This window comes from Mobula birostris, chromosome 3 (assembly GCF_030028105.1).
Source record: "Mobula birostris isolate sMobBir1 chromosome 3, sMobBir1.hap1, whole genome shotgun sequence".
Lineage (NCBI taxonomy): Eukaryota > Metazoa > Chordata > Chondrichthyes > Myliobatiformes > Myliobatidae > Mobula > Mobula birostris.
In genome coordinates, this window is record NC_092372.1 from 35,241,803 (window position 1) to 35,260,245 (window position 18,443).

The 18,443-nt window shown below is 40.7% G+C and overlaps 1 protein-coding gene across 8 annotated transcripts in view; it reads left to right on the forward strand.

Annotated features, from left to right (window-relative positions):
- akr1a1a (aldo-keto reductase family 1, member A1a (aldehyde reductase)) overlaps positions 1-17,834 on the forward strand; it is a 96,470-nt gene extending 78,636 nt beyond the window's left edge. For 6 of the 8 annotated variants that reach the window (XM_072252460.1, XM_072252461.1, XM_072252462.1 and 3 more), the window contains 4 exons: positions 6,170-6,369; positions 8,988-9,060; positions 13,085-13,171; positions 17,250-17,834. In XM_072252460.1, coding sequence (XP_072108561.1) covers positions 6,170-6,369; positions 8,988-9,060; positions 13,085-13,171; positions 17,250-17,315 — 426 coding nt within the window. In that variant the 3' untranslated portion in view covers positions 17,316-17,834. The remainder of the gene's footprint in view (positions 1-6,169; positions 6,370-8,987; positions 9,061-13,084; positions 13,172-17,249) is intronic. The other 2 variants (XM_072252456.1, XM_072252464.1) reach the window with 2 other exon arrangements.
- Positions 17,835-18,443: the final 609 nt, after the last annotated feature.

The window sequence follows — 18,443 nt, forward strand, 5'->3', positions numbered from 1 at the left end:
TTTCCAGTATCCTTGTCGAACTTTAGAAGTCCAATGTCATGCTGTTCAATCACCTCTAGTGTGACAGTTCAAGGCTCTTTGACACCATCCAGTTCACTAGGTTCAGTGTCGTCAGGTAAAATCTCGTCAATAAAGTCAACATCACCACCACCATCGTCTTCCCCTCCTGTCGTGTCCACGTCCTCTGTGGCAGCCTCACTCCTAATCTCGTCATACTCGGATTTATCTGACTTGACTTCCTCCTCGGCTTGTGACGCATTTGTACTTGATCCACCTTCGGATTCTAACAAACTTGTAGCAGGTGCAGGCAACTCCATGGAACATGTCAAACTACTTGTTCCAGGCTTTTCAAAGAACTTGCTCGACTTCTTGGCTTCCTCTGCCTCCAACTTTCGTCCCTTCTGTCCTTCAGCTCCACTTTCCTTCTTCGTGAAGAAACGTTTCATGGTCTTCTTACACAGTGCTCTGAAATAAGGCCATTCAAGTGCTTCTCACTCATGATAATCAAAGACAGATCATACATCTGAAGAAAATTCCTTTCTCACTATCCGAGGATGGCTTGTCTGACTTTAATAGAAACTGCTCAGTGGTGCCCCCTTCAAGTGGCGTCCAGGGCACGTGCCATACCTTAGAGATACGCTGCTGGGTGTATATACATAAGTAAGGCAACCAGATGCCATCTTAAAACCAGGGAAAAAAAACAAGTTAGCCATTTGGCCACTGATGGAGAATCTGAATATTCACTGCTTTGGAGGAGAGGAAATTTCTTCTTAGTGGCCTGAGTAGCCATCCTCTTATTTAGAGACTGGTTCCAGGCATCCATGCCAGAGAAACATCAATCCCATATTTATAGATAGTAGATACTTTTAACATATGTAAGAATCCATAAATCAATGTGCACCACGGGTTTGAAGTCAGCACTATTGCTTTAGATTTCCCCAGTTGAACCAAACTCCTCTCTTCACAGGGCAAGCAATAGTGATCAGATCTACAGCCCAATTGTTCTAGCTGCTGTGTTTGTTATATGTTTATGACGTTGTGGTGGCTGCTGAGGTATTTTGCTGACTTCTGCTCAAATCAGTTGCACTGAAACATGGAGATGGTGATGTTGGATCTGACTGTTTAATTCTTATTTTCTTTGCAGTTTAATGATTATCTCCTTATATATTAAGTAGTTCTTGTGTATATACTCTAACAAATCAGAATATTTCCTAGTGGCCACAGAATGTATATCTAATTGTTCAGTATGTCCCCTAGTGGTTATAATATTATAATTCTGGAAGGCTCTGGAAACTTCTCTTGGTGCTACATTATTTGAATAAGAGTTTTCTCTGTGGTTGACTCTTATCTACAAATTTGAATGGAATTTTCCTTATCTATGTAGTAGAAAAGAATTTTACCATGAGGCAGTGCTATCTTAGTTCTTCAGTGTTTCTACCTCCCTCTACTTAGCAGACCTTTATCGCTGTGCTGTTCAATTTTCCTTTGTTCTATCAATGCTTAATGAAATGAATTGTGAAACAAGTTTTGTGCCTCTTTCCTAACTTCCGTAAGAGCCTTGGATTAAAACATCAGAACCCTACAGTGTCTAGTATTGTTATTTGAACTGAGCATGGCTGGAGAAAATGAACAGAGATACTGCAAACCAGATTGAGCTTCTAACAGAGAAGTGAGAAGAGCATTGAAGAGGAAAAGGCAGCTCATTCTGGCCAGGCCATACATGATAAACTAAATCAAATGCAAAACCATTAACTCCAAACCCAGGTCCCATTCACCTACAGTACCATACTCTTATCTTGTCTGTCATCAGGAATCCAATATTCTTTCAACCCTGCAATAAAAATAAAAATCAACGCAGGGTAAAGTGGATCATGTCACATCATAATTAATCTTCTGAATCTCCAGAGCTTGATTGATAGGGCAAAGCTGTCTACATAAAGGAAGGACAGAAGGAAATGTATGGCATCTGCTGCTGCAAATCAGAAGAGATTGTGAGATAAGGAGGAACTATGGGCTCTGCATACTGCTGACCAGTGCTTTGCATTTGTTATTGTTTTACCTTGTACCATCTCAGTGCACTGTGTATTGATTTGATTTGGATGAAAAGTAATGCAAAACTAGCTTTTCACTGGATTTCTGTACATGTGACAATAATAAACCAATTCCAGTTCAACAGTAGTCCTTCTATAACATCCCATACTGCTTCCTTCAGGGAGTTAGAACATTTCCTGCCACTTCCATTGGTGGACTGCCTTCTGAAAGATGTGCACAATCTGACATGGCTTTTATGGTTGACAGCTACTCATGTATACAGACTTAAAGGTGGACTGCACTGTGTGAGGGATAAGCAAAACGTGCCCACTTTTGGTGTGAGTGCAGATGAATGAGGTGGGGAATTGAGAAATGGTGCAACTGCTAGGCTGCACAGTTGAAGGCGCATCCACATATTTTGGGCTACCCCTTTTGATAGTGCTTTATCACCTGGCAGCCTGCAACTGCCTACCTTCCCATTTCCCATCTCTACATCTGCAGTCGGTAAGCACTTTGTTAGGCACCTCCTGTACTTAATGAAGTGGCTACTGGGTGTACTTTCACGGTCTTCTGCTACTAAAGCCCATAGCGGATGGGCACTTGCATGATGGCAGAGCAGCAATGTCTGGAGTTTCTGGGAACAATTCAGAAGGTGCCGGTGAGATACATCCCAAAGTAGTAGTACTCTAAAGGTAGGAGGATGCAACCATGGCTGACAAGGTATGTCAAAATCAACATAAAAGCCAAAGAGAGGGCATACAATAGAGCAAAAATTAGTGGAACATTAGAGGAGAATAGCCATACTGGTTAAAGCTGACAGGAAGGTGACAGTAGCTCAGATAACCACACGTTATACCAGCATCTCTGAATGCACAACATTGCTGCTGTACCATCATCCTTGCTGGTGTCTCCTTCCAATCAGCTTTGGTCTCTCTCTTTTCCTTACTCATGCCCCTAATTCCCTTTCTCCACTGTAATACTACTACACTTGATTTTTAGCTGTGTAGTAAATTGCAGGGTGAATTCTATCATATTATGATGACTGCACCCTTAAAGGTTCCTTTACCTTGAGCTCGAATCAATTCCAGTTCATTGCACAACTCTCAATACAGAATACCCGATCCCCTGGTATCTCAGGCATTCCACAAATGTCCCCTCTTGGAATCCAGCACCAGCTTGATTTTCCCAATCTATCTGCAATTTGAAATCCCCCATGATCATGATAACACTGCCCTTTTGACATGCCTTCACTATCTACTGAAGTAATATGTAGACCACATCTTTGGTACTTTCTGGAGTAAAATAACTCCAATCAGGGTCTTTTTATCTTGCAATTTCTTAGCCACAGGGATTCTACACTTTCTGATTTTATGTCACCTATGTCTAAGGATTTGATTTGACTTGACTTTTCAACACAGCCACCCCACCCCTCTGCCTGCCTGTCCTTTCAATACAATCTGTATCCTTGGAAGTTAAGCTCCCAGTTATAATCTTCTTTCAGCCATGGCTCAGTGATGCCCATAACACCACACCTGCCAATCCGTATCCATGCTACAAGTTCATCTACTTTATTCTGTATAATGCGTGGATTCAAATATAACTCCTTTAGTCCTGTATTCATCACCCTTTTTGATTTTTGTCCCCTTTTACATTACAGCTCATTCCATTAACTGCAGTTTAGCCCTATCCTCGGCCTGTCCTTGCTAGCAGCCTTGCTGCACACTGCCTTTGTTTGCAAACCAACTGCCCCATCCTCAGCCCTATCATTCCAGTCCCTACACCCCTGCCAAATAAATTTAAACCCTCCCAAACACATAAGGACATTGGCCTCCCTCAGGTTCAGGTGTGACCCGTCCTTTTTGTGCAGGTCATAGCTTCCCAGAAGAGATCCCAGTGATCCAGAAATCTGAATCCCTGACCCCTGCACCAGTTCCTCAGCCACACAGTTATCTCCCAAGTCACCCTATTCTTACCCTCACTGGTGTGTAGCACAAGAGGCAATCCAGGTATTACTACTTTCTACCTAGCTCACACAAATCTCTCTTGAGGGCCTCTTCATGTTTCCTACCCATGTCATTGGTGCCAATACATACCAAGACTTCTGGCCTCTCACCCTCCCCCTTTAGAAAGCCGTGGGCCAGATCTGAGACATCCCCAACCCTGGCACCTGAGAGATGTGTCTATCACATCTACAGAATCTCAGCTCTAACTATGGAATCGCCTATCACGACTGCAGTTCTCTTCACCTCTCTTCTCGTCTGAGCCACAGCGCTAGACTCTGTGCCAGAGACCTGGTTGCTGTAGCTCCCTTTGACAGGTCATCCCCCTCAACGATATCCAGCATACCCATCACTAAGCGGTATGGCCAGAGGCCTACTCTGTGCTAGCTGCCCATTTCCCTTCCTAGTTAGCTGCCTCCTGCAACCTCAGGGTGACCACCTCAATTTCTCAGTCTCCCGTCTGAGATGAAGGTCATCGAGCTGCAGTTCCAGTTCCTTAACATGATCTCTGAGGAGCTGCAGCTCGGTGCACCTGGTGCAGATGTGGTTATCTGAAAGGCTGAAGGTCTCACAGAATTCCCACATCTTACTCAAAGGACTTAACACTGCCCCTGGAGTCACTCTCAGTGCTCTAACTTTGCCCTAACAGGCAAGGAATGAAGAATAAGGAAGAAGAAACTTAGCAAGCCTGAACTTTGTAAACTCCAGAGACTGCTGTGCGTGAAAATCCAGGAGATCAGCAGTTTCTGAAATACTCAAACCACCCCATTTGGCACTAACAATAATTCCACGGTCAAAGTTACTTAGATCACATTTTTCATCGTTTCTGATGTTTAGTCTGAACAACGACAGAAGCTCTTGACCATGTTTGCATGCTTTTGTTCATTGAGTTGCTGTCACATGATTGGCTGATTAGATATTTGCATCAATGAGCAGGTGTACAAGTACCTAATAAAATGGCCACTCTACTTCGCTACATCTTCCACCAGAACTGGAGAATCATGAACTGTCCTATGAATCATGAACTGTAGACTTCATTTGCTGCAAGACAATTCCGAATGATGATGTCAAGCACAGTTTGAGTCACAGGCATGACTTAAGCATTACTGCTCAGCTCTAAGTAGCACTAGCATTACTGAGCCTTTTCCAGCTCAGCAAGTGACTGTTGCAGATGATACTCCAGAATCCTGCTAGGAAGGCAGCAGAAAGGGAGATCACCGCCGGCAGTGTATTGAATGCTACAGAATAACTTAACATCATAATCCCCACAGTTTTATTCAAGACTTTGATTCCCTGGCTCTTTAGTACAGCTGAAGTAGTAAAGGAGATGTACAGTCCTTTCTCATAGCACTTGTAAACTGTGACAGTTTGATCCTTACATGGTGATTAATTAAACAAATTTGATGCTGATCACAAGGTAAGTAATAGGTTTTTTTAAAATAATTTCAGGCATGTTCAGAATCATAAACTTTCTTACAGAGATAAAACATTCTGTTCTTCAGACAGATGGGACTAGGCAGAAAATGGTTCGGTACAGCCAAGAAGGGCCAAAAGGCCTGTTTCTGTGCTGTAGTTTTTCTATGGTTTCTGTGGTTTCTATTCCATAACAATAACAACCACTCTGTATCCTATTTGAATGCCAGAGTATATTTTTTTTTAATTCGCTCATTGGAGAGGAAAGTATTTAAAAACTAGATAAGTAGTTGTTCTAAATGTTATTAATTGGAAATTAATTTGTGTCATGATTTTTAAAATTAATAACACCACTCAAGCACCATGAATAGGTAAGTAGAACTTGATACCAACCAATTGCCTTTTCATTGTCATTGGGAAGAATCTAATTGCATCTGAACTCCAGTACCTCCCAACAAGTTAAAAAAAAACTTGAAAGCTTTGAAAAATGTTAAATGCAAACTAATAATCATATATTCTTTGGTTCAAGTTGTCAATATTTCACTCACTGGAGATGTTTTGATTAGCAGAATTTCAAAATCCTAGTGAAATTTTGATTCAGTTAGCACCCTAAACACTCTAAACTTGGAATTGCACTTCAGGATAAAAATCGAGGTGGCCTCAAATGATGTTGAATGCTTGCTTCCCTCATTGTGGACTAAACATCTGCCTGTTTTCTCTTGCAGATAGAATGTCACCCTTATCTTATCCAAAATAGGCTTGTAGATCACTGCACAAAACGAAAAATCATAGTTACAGCATACAGTCCTCTTGGATCAGCTGACCGTCCCTGGGCCAAACCTGGTGAGCCAAAACTGTTGGAAGATCAAAGAATACTGGAAATAGCGAAGAAATATGGAAAATCTCCAGCACAAGTTATTATACGGTGAAGTAGCATTAAAGACAATTAAATTTCACTGACAAAATGCATTTATTTCTTTCTTCATAGCTTCTTCAAGGAGAGAGAAATATTATTTTGATAATTAATTTTGTAATTCAATTACTTATAATTCATTGAATTAATAGGTACACAGTGAAGTTCAAACATTCCTTTACTGTCCTGTGCAACAGGACAAACTATAAAAATGACAACTAGTAAAGTAACTGATCGACTTGCCTGGGACCAATTAAATACTCCTTAAAAAAGCCAAGATGGCTCTCATTTTCTGTGTGATGTTTGTTCCAAAATACTGATAAATCCTGAGCCAGATGCTGGAATTCAGATCTACTGAAGGGTAAGATTTTATCCATAGAATTGAATGGCTATAGTGATTGAATGATGTCTTCAAATGCTTCATGTCAAGGAGTCTAATAATTAGTTGGAAAGTCTTCAGAATTATTTTAATTTCTTTACTGAGAATTATTTGAATGTTTTGACTCAACATCTAAGACTTTTACCAGATTTTGATTGTGGTCAGTTTTTCAATTTGTAGAAATATCTACTTACAGTAGCCCAGGACTTTGAATTTTCATCATCCAGATTCAGGAGTTAAAAGTAGTTAGCACTAAGTATCACGCAATAACTGGTGAGGCTCTTCTCGGAAATCACCATTCTCAATACTTGTAATAGGCAGCTCTCAGACTGTTGAATGTATTGCTCAGAGGTGCATAATTGCACAAGAACTTTGCAGCCCTCAAATCAAGCACTATTATTTTAATGCCAGTGCTAACTACTTGAAGAAAACTAACAATGAATTCAAATTCTATACACTATGTCTGTTAAGCAGCAGGGCAGAAGAGGCCAAGCGCATTTTAAAATTAATAGTCTTCAGCATCACTGTTCAGCTGATCACTGAGTGAACATATTTTCTGTGTAACTCCATTCATATGCTGGATTTTTGTACTAACTGTCAAAGAAGCTCATTTATAAAGGAACTCCGCTTCTGCCAGAGGAGGAATTTTTGTGAACGTGGTAGATTTTAAAATACTATAACTATATTCCATAGCTGCATTCTGTGCCCAAGCAAACATAATAGGCTTCATGTGGTATCAACAATATTCCCTGCCAGAAAGGATATGATTGGATATGATTTCCCCTTTGATTTTTGTTGCTTGGGTAATGCAGTGACCTAATACCACAGAGGAATATTTCTTTTAATTTCAGAATAGAGGATATATAGAATAGATTAAAACTACAGCATGTAATGCTTTACTGAATGTCCTTCAAGAAGTGCTGGATAATGCTCGTTTTGGAAACAGGTTTGAGGTGGATTGAAATAAGTAGAGAATTATATTTGATTATAGGTAGACAAGGTGGTAAAGAAAGCTTTTGGCGCGCCAACCTTCACAGTCAGGGCACTGAGTACAAAGCTAGGAGGTCATGATGCGGTTGTAGTTTGCTGCTAAGGCCATACTTGGAGTATTAGGTTCAGCTTTGGTTGCCCTGCTGTGGGAAAAATGTTATTAAATTGGAAGATGTGCAGAAAAGACTTACAAGGATGCTGCCAGGACTTGAAAGACTGAATTATAAGGAAAGGTTGGACAGGCCAGGACTTGATTCCACATAGAGTAGGAGACTGAGAAGTGATCTGATAGTGGTATACAAAATCACAAGGGGCTGAGATAAGCTGGATGCACTCAGTCGTTCTCTAGGGTTGGGGACTGAAGAAATGGAGGGTGTAGGCTTAAGGCTGGAGAGAAAAGATACAGGAGGAACTTGAGGGCAACTTAATTTTATAAGAAGTGTGGTATCTATGTGGAATCGACTACTAGTGGAAGTGGTTGAGGCAGTACAATAACAAGTTTTAAAAGACAGTTGTAAAGGTACATTGTTTGGAAAGGTTTAGAAGGTTTTGGGTTAAATACTGGCAAAAGGGATCATCTTGAATGGGGTGTCCTATTCGACATGGATCAATTGAGCTGAAAGGCCTGTTTCCATTCTGTAACTTTCTGAGAAGAATCATTTCACTATTATTTTTCCATCAGCCTTCATGGTTTAATGTTGCTGTCTATAACCCCAGAAGATTCTGCAAAGAACATTTAAATTAATTAAAACAATTGAATCAAATCCTCATTCTGCCAAAAATATTTTATATATGACTCCACACTTTTTCATCATTTTACAAATTTGTTTTGATGCTGGTGACCATTTTTGACGGATCATAGAGCATATTGTAGATAATTAAGACAGGCATAATTTAACAATACTTTTAGTTATAACAGCACATCCCCTTTTAAATTTGTTCTTTTTACACCCGTCATTCAGTTGGAGAAAGTAAAATATGTACTGTAGAGCAAGCATTCTTTGAATTTGATACAAGGACTAGTTGAAATATGAACTTTTTGACTATTATACTTAAAGGTAAAAAAATTCTGAAGGGTCATAGATATGAAATCATTGTATTGTATAGAAGGGGCCCAAATATGAAATCATTATTGTGCTGACAGACCCAGTTTTTATTTGCTAGCTTCATAACAATCCCATTTTAATAGGTCCTTACAAGTCTGCTAATGCTGACAGTGTAATTAGTATCATTCGGAACACTAATTTTTTTTTATCCCTAGATGGCAATTACAAAGAGGAATAGTGTGCATTCCTAAGAGTGCCACACCATCAAGGATTAAAGAAAATATTGAGGTAACACTTGATTTTTATTTAAATAGAAATGATACAGAAATGCAAGTTATCTTATCAGTATCATAATTTTTCCAAACTATGACAGTTGTGGAGATGTTAGGCTATTTCTGAACTTGGTGATAGAGCAGTATAAACACACAGATCAGAATCAGGTTATTACCACTGATTGTGAAACTTGTCATTGTGCGGGAGCGGTACAAACTCACTGAAATTCTGCAAAGAAAGAATTAAGTAGTATTCATGGACCAATCAGGAATCTGATGGAGAAGAAACTGTTCCTAAGCGGAGTGTGGGTCTTCAGTTCCCTATACCTCCTCCCTGATGATGAAGAGAGAGCAGACCCCAGATGGTGAAGGTCCTTAAATGATGGCTACTGACAACTTCAGAGGTTACCAACCTTTTTAATGCCATGTACCATGGACTCCAAGCTGGTAACCTCTGCTTTAGAAGATATCCTCAGTGGGGGGGGGGGGGGTTGTACCTGTAATGGAGCTAGCTGAGTATACAACCTTCTGCAGCCTCTTCTGATCCTGGGTGTTACCAGACCATAACAAACCAGTCACAATGTTCTCCAGAATCAGAAACAGGTTTATTATGAATGACGAATATTTTGAAATTTCTTATTTTGCAGCAGGTGTGCCATACATAAAAATTTCTCTAAGTTACAATAAGAAATATAGACTCTGTGCACTTTGTTAGATACACCTGTACACATGCTCACTGATGCAAATACAGTGCCTATAAAAAGTATTCACTACCCTTGGAATTTTTGGTGCATTTAGAAATTTTATCTGTCTATTTATAGACTTTACTATTTTTCCACTTTTTGACTATTATTTTGACACTGTTTTTGGAAACAACTTGAATAATTGATCCACTTCTATTGATCTCTATCTTCCCAAATTATGTAATAACAAGTCAATCATAAGCAAGGTATTGTTCTTTAAAATCATCATCATCGTTTCCTTGACATAGTTGACCAAATTGTCATCCTCCATAACCTTTCCTCTGTTATCCAATTAAAGGCATTTCTTCAGTTTAGTTCACTCTGAACAACTTGACGATAATCAGAACATATTCAACAATGGCTCCTTTCCTCCCAAGTCCTGCACCAGCTCAACATAGAGCAGTTTTTTGGAGAGCTCTGGATGTTATCTTTTTCCTATCTACATGGTGCTCACATGAGCTGTCATCTGCTTACAGGGGATTTTCTTCCAATGGTATGCTACTAGCATCCAAGAAGACCCCTCTTTCAAATCTACTGACCGCACGGACGATGCTTATTTGAAATTCAGTCTTATATGACTTGCTCTTGCATTGAAGCTGTAGTTTTCCCTAGCTGAATCTTGAGGTAATCACCATCTTTGCCTCTTACTTTGCAACCAGTTCATCCTTCCCCATTTACTGCCTCAGCCTAACCAAACTATTGTACATATGAAACATTGCTGTTCCTATATCTTATTTTCTACTGTAACTTCCACCCACACTTTATTACTTTTCTGTTAGTCCACCAAACTTTCATCTACATGCAGAAGTTTCTTTGTAGCTTCATTCTCTTTAGCCTTATTTTCTCCTTCCAGAATTATGAATCCCTTTCTCCTGGAAATTCACCTCCCTTCATCCCATCACCTGTGTTGGCAGTATGTCTGGATGGAACTAGTTTGGTTAGGCAGAGGCAGTAAATGGGGAAGGATGAACTGGTTGCAAAGTAAGAGGCAAAGATGGTGATTACCTCCTTCTCGAAATTTAGCTAGAGAAAACAACAGATCAAATTTAATCAAATTTTTTACAAAACCAAAGTGTCAAAATAATAGTTAGAAAGTGGGAAAATAGCAAAGTCTATAAATATACAGATAAAATATCTATGTAAAATGCTCAAGAATGGTAGTCCATGTTTGAGGTTGTTTGTAAGCGCCCTGACTTCATATCATTTCTTTACCCACTATGATGATGAAGAATTGGAGCTAGAAGTAAGAGTGAAAATAACTTGAAGCCAGCCATGTGAATATTTGCTGGTTTTAGTTAAGATGAGACAAGATTTTGTTGAAACAACAATAAGCAGATGTGGAGGTCATTATTGTTTCTGTGCATCAAAATTCAACCCGAGATCGACCAGATGGTGTAAATTTTTCAAACTGGATACATTGATCCTCTTTGAAATGGTTACATATATTTTAGTAATTAATCTTCCAGAAATAGTAGGGGACAGAGGGTCCAGTGAGATGGAGGAACTGAGCGAAATACATGTTAGTAGGGAAGTGGTGTTAGGTAAATTGAAGGGATTAAAGGCAGATAAATCCCCAGGGCCAGATGGTCTGCATCCCAGAGTGCTTAAGGAAGTAGCCCAAGAAATAGTGGATGCATTAGTGATAATTTTTCAAAACTCATTAGATTCTGGACTAGTTCCTGAGGATTGGAGGGTGGCTAATGTAACCCCACTTTTTAAAAAAGGAGGGAGAGAGAAACCGGGGAATTATAGACCGGTTAGCCTAATGTCGGTGGTGGGGAAACTGCTGGAGTCAGTTATCAAAGATGTGATAACAGCACATTTGGAAAGCAGTGAAATCATCGGACAAAGTCAGCATGGATTTGTGAAAGGAAAATCATGTCTGACGAATCTCATAGAATTTTTTGAGGATGTGACTAGTAGGGTGGATAGGGGAGAACCAGTGGATGTGGTATATTTGGATTTTCAAAAGGCTTTTGACAAGGTCCCACACAGGAGATTAGTGTGCAAACTTAAAGCACACGGTATTGGGGGTAAGGTATTGATGTGGTTAGAGAATTGGTTAGCAGACAGGAAGCAAAGAGTGGGAATAAACGGGACCTTTTCAGAATGGCAGGCAGTGACTAGTGGGGTACCGCAAGGCTCAGTGCTGGGACCCCAGTTGTTTACAATATATATTGATGACTTGGATGAGGGAATTAAATGCAGCATCTCCAAGTTTGCGGATGACACGAAGCTGGGCGGCAGTGTTAGCTGTGGGGAGGATGCTAAGAGGATGCAGGGTGACTTGGATAGGTTGGGTGAGTGGGCAAATTCATGGCAGATGCAATTTAATGTGGATAAATGTGAAGTTATCCACTTTGGTGGCAAAAATAGGAAAACAGATTATTATCTGAATGGTGGCCAATTAGGAAAAGGGGAGGTGCAATGAGACCTGGGTGTCATTATACACCAGTCATTGAAAGTGGGCATGCAGGTACAGCAGGCGGTGAAAAAGGCGAATGGTATGCTGGCATTTATAGCGAGAGGATTCGAGTACAGGAGCAGAGAGGTACTACTGCAGTTGTACAAGGCCTTGGTGAGACCACACCTGGAGTATTGTGTGCAGTTTTGGTCCCCTAATCTGAGGAAAGACATCCTTGCCATAGAGGGAGTACAAAGAAGGTTCACCAGATTGATTCCTGGGATGGCAGGACTTTGATATGAAGAAAGACTGGATGAACTAGGCTTGTACTCGTTGGAATTTAGAAGATTGAGGGGGGATCTGATTGAAACGTATAAAATCCTAAAGGGATTGGACGGGCTAGATGCAGGAAGATTGTTCCCAATGTTGGGGAAGTCCAGAATGAGGGGTCACAGTTTGAGGATAAGGGGGAAGCCTTTTAGAACTGAGATTAGGAAAAACTTCTTCACAGAGAGAGTGGTGAATCTGTGGAATTCTCTGCCACAGGAAACAGTTGAGGCCAGTTCATTGGCTATATTTAAGAGGGAGTTAGATATGGCCCTTGTGGCTAAGGGGATCAGGGGGTATGGAGGGAAGGCTGGTGCAGGGTTCTGAGTTGGATGATCAGCCATGATCATAATAAATGGTGGTGCAGGCTCAAAGGGCCGAATGGCCTACTCCTGCGCCTATTCTCTATGTTTCTATGTTATTTAGTTTGACGGTTGGTGAAACATTTCCTATTTTATGTATGACAGTATTTGTACACTGTTACTGTGTATATAGATGTTGACTGAAATAATGCTGAACTTGTGATTTGTTAAATGGGAATACAAGAAAATGTATCTCTAAAACAGGTATTTGACTTCATCTTGTCTAAAGAGGATATGAAACAAATTGATTCATTTGACTGCAATGGAAGATTGATAGTCCCAGCTATTGAAGTAAGCAAACACATTATATCTTCACGGTCATAATTTTAACTGAGGAAGTGACACATTGCTGTTAGTTCATAGTCCATCTTGGAAATATACATCCCATCTAAAGTCAGGGACATATTATGCATTTCAGTAGGTGAGAGTGGAATTTGAGGAGGAAAGAGGGCACAACAGTCTGGGAATTAATATCCTTCTTACTACAAAAAACAAAACATGATCATTTAAAAGTAAACAACAGGAATTCTGCAGATGCTGGAAATTCAAGCAACACACATCAAAGTTGCCGGTGAACGCAGCAGGCCAGGCAGCATCTCTAGGAAGAGGTACAGTTGACGTTTCAGGCCGAGACCCTTCCTGAAAAAGCATCGACTGTACCTCTTCTAGAGATGCTGCCTGGCCTGCTGCGTTCACCAGCAACTTTGATGTGTGTTCATTTAAAAGTAAGCTGATTTGAAAATCTTCGAAACCAAAAATATTGTACATCAGTAGTGTGTTATGTTGTGTAAAAACCAAACTCCTGTGTAATTTTCACACAAGGCATGGTGCTATGTATGCATCATTCCACATAAAGCAGCCCTTTTGCAAAACGAAAGAGTTGGTCACTGACTTTAGGAAGGGGGTGGTGCATATGGTTCTATATTCATCAAAAATGTTGAGGGTGAGAGGGTAGAGAGTTTTAAGTTCCAACAACACGTTCCCGGTATCAACAACAGCTTGTCATAGTCCGACCACATAGACACCACAACAAGGGAAGCTCACCAACACCACCTTTTGGAATTGGTTATTATCACATATACCAAGGTACATATTTTTCCATACAGATGATGGCTGAGCAATGTCCACAACACTCTGTAGTTCCTTGTGGTCACGTGCAGAGCAGCTGTCTTATCGAAAGATTCAGAAGGTTCATTTATAAACGATTCTTCTCCAGATGGCAACAAAACCAAAAAAACAGGCAACACATTTATCAACCCCAAACCCACTCACCCCCCCCGCACGAACGCAAGAAAAACATTGGCCCCCGAACCCCCTGCCCTATATGAAACTCAAAAAAAACATCGGCCTCCAAATCCCCCTCTCCCCACACAAAGAAACCAACAAAAAACACAACACGAATATCAACCCCCGACCTCCAGTCCCCCCTCCCCCCCACACAAAATGCCACAAGAACATCGATCCCCAAATCTCCCTCCCAAGAATGGGTGAAAAACACAGTAAGACTTACAAATAGTCCACAGCCGCAAGTCCAAATCCATATCCATTTTCAAAATGCAGAAAACTTCAGTAACATCCTCCGGCCACAGTAGCAGGCCACACCGGCTCCCCTCTCCAGCAGCAGAGCGATCCTATCAGGCAGCACTCACCTTCTGCATTCGCCTCAATATTTCAATCTCCCTCATCGCTTTAATCAGCAAACACTGGAATGGAATCGAACACCAGCTTGAGCACTACCCCCCCCCCCCACAAACTCTTCATCACGAAGCTATGATACAACCAAGATATGATGCTTTATGGTGCATTGATAAAATTTGGTGATGGTTGACAGAGGTATGTCAAATTTCTTTCACCCTTTGAGAAAGTAGAGGCATTGGTGAAATTTCTTGGTTCTGATGTCTGGGGTTGGATAGGACCGGCTTTTGGTGATGTTCATTCCTAAGAACTAGAAGCTGTCAACCCCAACACAGTAAAGGTAATTTACAGTAGCTAGTTAATCTATGAGAACACATACCTTTGCTTTGTAAGAGGAATCTAGAGAATCAGGAACGAAAATCGCATGGAGACTGTGTAAACTCTCCACAGGTAGCACTAGAGTTCAGAATCAAACCTGGGTCACTAGAATAGAGAGGCAGAAACTCTATTAGCTGCAAACACGAGGAATTTAGCTGAATGCTATTCTGTACCCCATGATAAAGTGGACCCCAGGTTTCACATCCTCACTTTTGACTGGTCTCAGATAAGATGCCATTTAAAACCAAAACAAGAAAAAAATGGATCATTAAGGATCATTAAGGGAAGTGGAAGTGTTGCCGAGGATCAACAGTGATCTTAATGGATGGTGGAGCAGGTTGGAGAGGCCACATAGCCTTCTCTTTCTCCTGTGTTTTATTTTCCTTTAGAGTGGTGTTACCTGAGCTGCCAGATGAGCTCGAGCTTGGCTGATTTGCCATGTTCTTCCAAGCACTTTACTTCCTACACCACCCACCCTAGTCTTTGCAGAAATACTAAAATGGTGTCAGGGCTGGAGAACACTGCCACCTGCAGGATTTTCTCCAAAGTCACATACCGCCAGGAAATCTGTCTTCATCAGAATCAGGTTTATTATCACTGGCATGTGACGTGAAATTTGTTAACTTCGCAGCAGCAGTTCAATGCAATACATAATCTAGTAGAGAAAAAAATAATAAATAAGATAAAAATAAAAATAATCAATTAACAAGTAAATCATTTATGTATATTGAATAGATTGTAAAAACATGCAAAAACAGAAATACTGTATATTTTAAAAAGTGAGGTAGTTTCCAAAGATTCAATGTCTATTTGGGAATCGGATGGCAGAGGGGAAGAAGCTGTTCCTGAACTGCTCAGTGTGTGCCTTCAGGCTTCTGTACCTCCTACCTGATGGTAACAGTGAGAAAAGGGCATGCCCTGGGTGCTGGGAGTCCTTAATAACGGACGCTGCCTTTCTGAGACACTGCTCCCTAAAGATGTCCTGGGTACTTTGTAGGCTAGTACCCAGGATGGAGCTGACTAGACTTACAACCTTCTGCAGCTTCTTTTGGTCCTGTGCAGTAGCCCCCTCCTCCCTACCCCCATATTAGACAGTGATGCAGCCTGTTAGAATGCTCCCCATGATACAAATATAGAAGTTTTTGAGTGTATTTCTTGACACGCCAAATCTCCTCAAACTCCTAATAAACTATAGCCGCTGTCTTATCTTCTTTATAACTACATTGATATGTTGGGACCAGATTAGATCCTCAGAGACCTTGACACCCAGGAACTTGAAGCTCACTCTCTCCACTTCTGATCCCTCTATGAGGATTGGTATGTGTTCCTTCGCCTTACCCTTCCTGAAGTCCACAATCAGCTCTTTCGTCTTACTGGCATTGAGTGCCAGGTTGTTGCTGCAGCACCACTCCACTAGTTGGCATATCTCACTCCTGTACGCCCTCTCGTCACCACCTGAGATTCTACCAACAGCGGTTGTATCCACACGGTTGTATCCCAGTGGCCACACATTTTAATTCCACATCCCATTCCCATTCTGATATGTCTATCCACGGCCTCCTGGACTGTAAAGGTGAAGCCACCTTATATTCCGTCTGGGTAGCCTCCAACCTGATGGCATGAACATTGACTTCTCTAACTTCCGCTAATGCCCCACCTCCCCCTCGTACCTCATCTGTTATTTATTTATATACACACATTCTTTCTCTCTCTCCTTTTTCTCCCTCTGTCCCTCTGACTATACCCCTTGCCCATCCTCTGGGTTTCCCCCCCCCTCCCCCTTTTCCTTCTCCCTGGGCCTCCCGACCCATGATCCTCATATCCCTTTTGCCAATCAACTGTCCAGCTCTTGGCTCCATCCCTCCCCCTCCTGTCTTCTATCATTTTATATCTCCTCCTCCCCCTCCCACTTTCAAATCTCTTACTAGCTCTTCCTTCAGTTAGTCCTGACGAAGGGCTTCGGCCCAAAACGTCGACTGTACCTCTTCCTAGAGATGCGTGCCTGGCCTGCTGCGTTCACCAGCATCTTTGATGTGTGTTGCTTGAATTTCTAGTATCTGCAGAATTCCTCGTGTTTACGGTTGTCTCATCAGCAAATTTATAGATGGTATTTGAGCTATACCTAGCCACACAGTCGTGTGTATATAGAGAGTAGAGCAATGGGCTAAGCACACACCCCTGAGGTGCGCCAGTGTTGATCATCAGCGAGGAGGATATGTTATCACCAATTCATACAGATTGTGGTCTTCTGGTTAGGGAAAAATAAATCTCAGAAGCTAATTGCACAGAGACAATTTCTAAGCCTTGCAAAGGAGAAGAATAAAACTGACTGATCTTACTTACTTTTTTTTTGCAGAGGGATGGAGTGAGAGTGTGGAGAGATTCAAGTCATCCATACTTCCCTTTTAACGATCCTTATTGAAAGTCAATCTACAACTTCAAAAACATTCTTGTCATATTGTGGAAATTACTTCCCTTTTAAAAACACCAATTCTGTTTTTAAATTCATATAATACAAACTGAGAACATAATTGTAATATTAAAAACACAGGTAAATAATCAATACGTTCACAGGTTGGGTAATAAAAATAGAAATTGACAATCACATTTTTTTGTCACTGATATGTGAAATTTGTTGCTCTGTGGCAACAGTACGGTGCAAAGATATAAAATTACTATACTTCACAAAATAAACAGTGCAAAAAAAACAAGGTTGTGTTGATGGGCTATTCGGCAACCCGATGGTGAAGGAAATGGAGCTGCTCCAAATTTGTTGAGTGTGGGTCTTCAAGATCCTGTATCTTCTCCCTGAAGGTAGGAACAAAAAGAGGGCATATACTAGATGAAGGTCCTTAATGATGGATGCTGTCTTCAATACACCTGCACATAGAAAACAACAAGCACACTAATACGGGAAATAGTTATTTTTGCACCTGGCTGAACTTCACCCATACAACCACTAATTCAACTTACTCCATTAATATCAGCTTTTAGATTTTACTGAAGTAAACAGCAGTAGATATTACAATTTCTAGGCCTATGCCCTACGACACTTAAGCTGAAGTTTAAAAAAATTTAAGCAAAAATCACAAAATGAACATCAGAGAATTTACATCCATGATCTCATTTAAGAGAAGTCTTGGTGTCTGGGGATAAAGAACAATTCCACAGATGGTTTGTGCACATCCTGCTACCTGGTTTACAGTAGCTGAGTAGTCTACGACTGGGCATGAAACAGAAAATATTAGTACAATCCACATTTCTCAATTATATTTCTTATTCAAAATGATTCAGATTTGTAACTTTATGGGCAACTAATGAGGAAGCAAGCTCAAGGGAAGGTAAAGTGGGGAGATAAAAAGTGACCTTTTTAAAATAAAATCCAAATTCAGAATAGTTCTCATCTAATAAATATTTTGAAAAAGTAGTTGTTACCATACTAAAGTCACCATGAAATCAATATTTTCTTAAGCTAAACATCCTTAATAACACGGGGTGCTTCTTCACTACCACCCAAGCTTTGCTGAGATGTGTTGTGTTCCACCAAATC